The sequence below is a fragment of the Nematolebias whitei genome, chromosome 3, assembly GCF_014905685.2.
Source record: "Nematolebias whitei isolate Nwh7 chromosome 3, NemWhi1, whole genome shotgun sequence".
Classification (NCBI taxonomy): domain Eukaryota; kingdom Metazoa; phylum Chordata; class Actinopteri; order Cyprinodontiformes; family Rivulidae; genus Nematolebias; species Nematolebias whitei.
The window spans coordinates 1,403,935-1,409,268 of record NC_056500.1 but is presented as its reverse complement, the minus strand read 5'-3'; the positions used below and the strand labels follow the sequence as shown (position 1 = coordinate 1,409,268).

The window sequence follows — 5,334 nt, the reverse complement described above, 5'->3', positions numbered from 1 at the left end:
ACTCACGCAGAGACATGTAGGAGGAGATGTATGAAGGCAGCAGACCAAGAAGTGATTTAAAGATGAAAATGTACCAGTGAGAGAGTCTGTGTGGAGTTAATGGTGACCAGTTAACCAGTGAATACTGGGAGCAGTGGTGGGTACGATAGTTACAGCCAGTTATGAATCTTAGTGCACCATGACACACAGCATCCAACATCTGCAGTATCCAACATCTGCAGCATCCAACATCTGCAGTATCCAACATCTGCAGCATCCAACATCTGCAGGGTTCTTGTAGGAGCGTTCATATAGATAATGTCAGAACAATTGCTAAATGTAAACTGTGTTAAAGATGTTTTAAAGACAACTGTCCACACGACCTGGAGTACGTTTTAAATTAGTTTTATATTTTATACCAGCTCCTTTCAGTCCTTCATTCAGTCTTCATGCTTTTCCCTCCTCTTATCCCTGAATCGAAGCTGTCGTTCATCATTTTCTCAGCGCTTCTCGTTTCCTCTGAAGTCCTGGTGAATTTACGCCTGCCCACCTCGGTTACTGCAGATCCAGCAGCCGCACCAACAGCTCCACCAATCACCCCCCCTAAAAACACACCCAGCACCAGTCCCAGAATGGCACCCCCAATGACGGCCTTTGGCACCTGTTTCACAGCCATACCGACTTTCTCCCACACTGAGCTCTCTGCCACCAGTTTGGCACCGGCTTTTGCCCCAGAACCCACCTGGCCCCACACAGGACTCTGTGCCACCTGCTTTGCACCAGCGCTGATCCCTGATCCAACTCTCACAGAGCCGTCCGCCACCAGCTTAGCTCCAGTTTTGGCTCCAGAACCTACTTTTTCCCACACAGGACTTTGAACCAAATTCTTGGTCCCTGAACGGACTTTGTCCCACATCGGACTTGATGCCAGTGTTTTTGCTCCAGACCCCACCCAGGAAGAGCCATCCACCACCACTTTGGGAACCCGATCTCCCACAGCTTTGGAGACATGTCCGGCAGTAGCTCCCACCTTTTCCCACACAGAGCTGTCAATCACCATCTTCTGCACGTTTTGTGCACCACCGCAGACTGCTGCCCACACCGGACTGTCTTTCATCTTCTTTGCTCCCTCTCCAACCCACACGGAGCTTTCTGCCAAGAGTTTGGGGAAATTCTGCGCACCAGACTCCATTTTCTCCATAATGGAACAGAGAAGTGAAGGAGACATGCTGGAAAGAGTAATAGGAGGAAGGCTCTCGATATTCATTGTGCTAACACTCATCTCTGCCTCGTCCCTCGTTTCCTCATGTTCTTCCACCTGAGGCAGAAGCTGCCTCTCCGACCTGAGCTGTCGAACTCCTGCTGCTTGTTCCTGCCACACCTTCAGGCCCGTTCTCTCCTGTGCTATCTCTAACTGCCTCTGTCTCACTCTTTTCTCTGCCTCCTGAAAAGCAGGGCAGGAATAACACTGTCCTCCAGCCTCCTTCACAGTCTGCTCCACCTTCTCCAGCAGCTCTGCTACGTTCTTCTTCTCCATCAAACCATCTCCCTTCTCCACAATGTGATACCGGTCTCCACATTTTTCCACAAGCTTTATCAAATCCCCCCGCTGGCTGGCGATGTATTCTTCCACGCTTTTGTTTCCTACTTTGTTGTTTGCCCGCAGTCGATCTGCGTACGTAAAGAGGACTATAGTGTGTCTCTGGATCGATTCTGGGCCAAAGACTTTCTCCAGAGCCACGAGGGCCTGAAGCTCGGTCTTAGCGGGCTGGTCCAACGGGACGCACAGCAGGAAGGCGTGAGGCCCGGGACTGGCTAAAGCAACGCAGGAGGAGATCTGCGCTCGCACCTCATCCGGCGTTTGCTCCGAGTTGAACCAGTCAGGGGTGTCCACCACTGCCACCTGCAGGCAAGAGAAAAACAAACCAGTGGTGGGCACAGCTAGCCAAAACGTTAGCTTTGCTAACTCGTATTTCACTAACTAAAGTGTAAAATGTTCACTAATGCTAAACAGGTTAAAGAATTAGCACAAGCTGACACTAGCTGCTAACCCGTTAAGGTGACTGTCAGTCAGTCTGTGTCGCACATCTTTGTCTCCTCTCAGTTACACTGGTGGGACTGACACAAACCTGTCCATGTTAGTTTAATTATACTGGTTTGATCTGGGCAGGGTCGTTTGTGGCAATTCACCCAATCCAAACCGGAGTTATAACCCGGTGTAACACAAAGATGCTACTCAAGGCACACGATGCACGCGTGCAGGGCTGCATGTGGGAGGGGCTACTTTTCATTTTATAAATTATATAAGTTTTACACATCAGAGGAAGCGTTTGAGCTATGCTGCTCAGCCACTGCTGTGTCGACCAATCACATCGTGCCACGTGTGCATGTAGTCAGCCAATCGCGTGCCTGGACTCTTTGAGACACGCCCACAACAGACAGGAAAAACGTGAATTTTGTTAGCGGACAAAGTTAGCGGAAACTAATCGGGTTTGTAAAGTTAGTGAAAACTAATTCACTAAACAAAAAGTTAGCTTTGCTATTAGCTGTTAGCAGATTAGCAGAACATCACCTCCGCTGATTATAATAAAAAACACTGAACAAACATGACGGTGAAAAGCTCTGGGTGAGTGGAGACAACATCTTGCGATAAAAATTGTAAATAAAAATGATAAACGAACCCTTTTCCCTTCGACCTGTGCCTTCTTCTTCTCACACATCTGGGTGATTGCCCTGAAGCTGTCTGGATGGGACTCGAACGCCTCCTGTCCAAGAATCCTGTTTCCTGCTGCACTCTTTCCTGCTCCGGATCGCCCGAGCAACACCAGGCGAAGCTCCGGGGAGGACGGGGGAAACAAGGAGGACGAGGGGGACGGGGACAACGAAGGAGAGGCGTCAAATGTTGGTGAGGAGGAGAAAGACGAGAAGACGGGTGAACGAGGAGAGGAGGCCGGAGACGGCTCGGGCGTTCCTTCCTCAAAGCTGTTGATTCGGTGGTGAACTGAAAATCATCAGAACAGTTGAAATGAATTTAAATGAATCAAGTGGACGTGAAGATCAAGTGACGTTTTAGACAAAAAGTCCAGCAACTTACAGGTAGAGATGACCTTTGATGAGGATTTCATGTCAGAAATTTGTGAGAGTATAGCGCCATCTAGAGGAAGAAACAGGAAGAACTCATTGTTTCATCTTTTCCTCCATGTGACCTTTAATTTGTCTGTTTGTCAGTTGCTCAATAATTAATCGACTGACACGACCACAAATCTTTCCGTTCTAATGTTTAACTGTTCTTTTACCGTGTGTCGATGTTTCAAACGTTTTGTAAAGAGGCAGTAAAATCCTTGACTTCAGAGTAACTACCTGCATTCAGCCTGAAACTGGGCGTCCTGGTTAACTGGTTGAGATCTTCAGACTCTGGTGGAGATGGGCGCTGTGGGACTGGAGCTGAATGAAGTCCGTTAGTCACCGTGGTCTCAAACACTCGGCCTTCCACTTCATCTTCTTCTCTCCACCTCCTCTTCCCAGAGGTGCTGATGGAGTCGCTGTCTGCGTTTGAGAAGGTCCTCCATGTGATGGACTTTATTTTCTCCTCCTTTTGAGCTTGGTAACTTTCCATCAGCTCTCGCTTTCGTTCCCTCACCCGTCTGTCCAGCTCTCTCTCCTGGGAGGTTTTCATGTGGTACACCCCATGTCTCTGCACCATGCTCTCCATCTATTGGGAAATAAATCAGTTGTTTCATTGCAAGACTCTAAAAACTAAAGTGCATGATATGAATCATAGGACGGAGGTTGATCAACAATGAAATGCAATAAAAAGTTCCAGATCGTCCTACTTTCATCTAATAAATGTAATCAATGTGTTTGAACATGTTCTTGTGTTGATTATAAGAGTCTCTGTTATGTTGAATCACTTCTGGTCAGGTTGGTCACATGTTGCTCAGCTTCCATAAGAAAAAATCTAATTATGAAAAGTGAGGTTTACATTCATTTGGAAGAGATTTCCATTTTTAAGAACATGTGAACCGTGCACCAAACCTTCACAGATTTAATAAAATATCTGAATCATAAAGAAGGAAAGTTCAGAACATGCACTCATTAAAGTGGCTGCACGTCAGACATGAAGATCAATCACTACTTTCATAGCGTCCAGAACGTTTCAGCTAAGATTATCCAACAAGTGGTTCACAGCAGGTGAAGGGAGGAAGCACCTGTCGTAGTCAGTGACGTGCAGTCATCATGACAAGACCAGGATAATTCAGTTTATTTCAATAACGCCAAGTCACAACTGAAGTCGTCTCAGAGGAAACTGGCTCCTAGGTTCAATTCTGAGTTACGTACTTTAAAGCAGCATCTAGAAACCAGGAGAGAAAATGGCACTCTACTAATGTTGAAGAATTTTATTTAACTTGGAAAGATATTCTGCTAACACATAAAAAAGCTCTCCGTAAAGCTAGAACTTCATATTACTCATCTTTAATAGAGGAGAATAAAAATAACCCTAGGTTTCTGTTTAGTACTATAGCTAGACTAATTAAAAGTCCCATTCCTGTTGAACCATGTATCCCTACAACTATAAGTAGTGATGACTTCATGAAATTCTTTATAAATAAAATTATTTCAATTAGAGAGAAAATTCAAACCATCCTTCCTTCTACTATCTCTAGTCCCCTGTCAAATGAGACAACTTTAAACATTTCACTAGAGCCTGATTTATGTTTGGACAGTTTTTGTCCTGTTGAGCTCTGAATTGTCAAAATTAATAACCTCATCCAAACCATCCACATGCCTGCTAGATCCCATCCCAACCAGACTGTTTAAAGAGGTATTTCCACTAATTAATGTCCACATTTTGGATCTACTTAATTTGTCTTTAAATTAAAATGTAAAATGTAAATGTCTGGGTGGTCCTACAGTCCAGGGGAACCAAGAGGTCAGCCGAGTCTGGGTGGACGGATCAAACGGCATCTGCAGCCAGTTTCTTAGGATCCACTGTGGGATGGACCTTTACAAGAGATCCTTCCTGCCTACAGCATCAGCATCTATAACATCTCTTAATGAAATGAGGATAACGAGTTACAACAACAAATAATTTCCCTCTGGGATTAATAAAGTATTTTTGAATAAAATTGAATTGTCTTTAATGGATGGTTATGTACCACAGAGCTTTAAGTTGCTGTAATTAAACCTTTACTTAAGAAGTCTGATCTTGATTCAGAAATTCTGGCCAACTATAGATCTATATCTAATCTAACTTTAATCTAAAAAAATTCTAGAGAAAATAGTTGCAGGTCAGTTACATGATCATCTGCAAAGAAATAATGTGTTTGAAGAGTTTCAGTCAGGGTTTAGAGCTCA

At 44.9% G+C, this 5,334-nt stretch overlaps 1 protein-coding gene across 1 annotated transcript in view; it reads right to left on the bottom strand.

Annotated features, from left to right (window-relative positions):
- Window positions 1-415: 415 nt before the first annotated feature.
- The window catches only part of LOC119430355, a 25,528-nt gene continuing 20,609 nt past the window's right edge, over window positions 416-5,334 (bottom strand). Inside the window, exons 4-6 of the mRNA XM_037697761.1 lie at window positions 3,340-3,691; window positions 2,661-2,980; window positions 416-1,882 (exon numbers count right to left, since the gene is read on the bottom strand). Of these exons, the coding sequence (XP_037553689.1) occupies window positions 416-1,882; window positions 2,661-2,980; window positions 3,340-3,691 (2,139 nt within the window). The remainder of the gene's footprint in view (window positions 1,883-2,660; window positions 2,981-3,339; window positions 3,692-5,334) is intronic.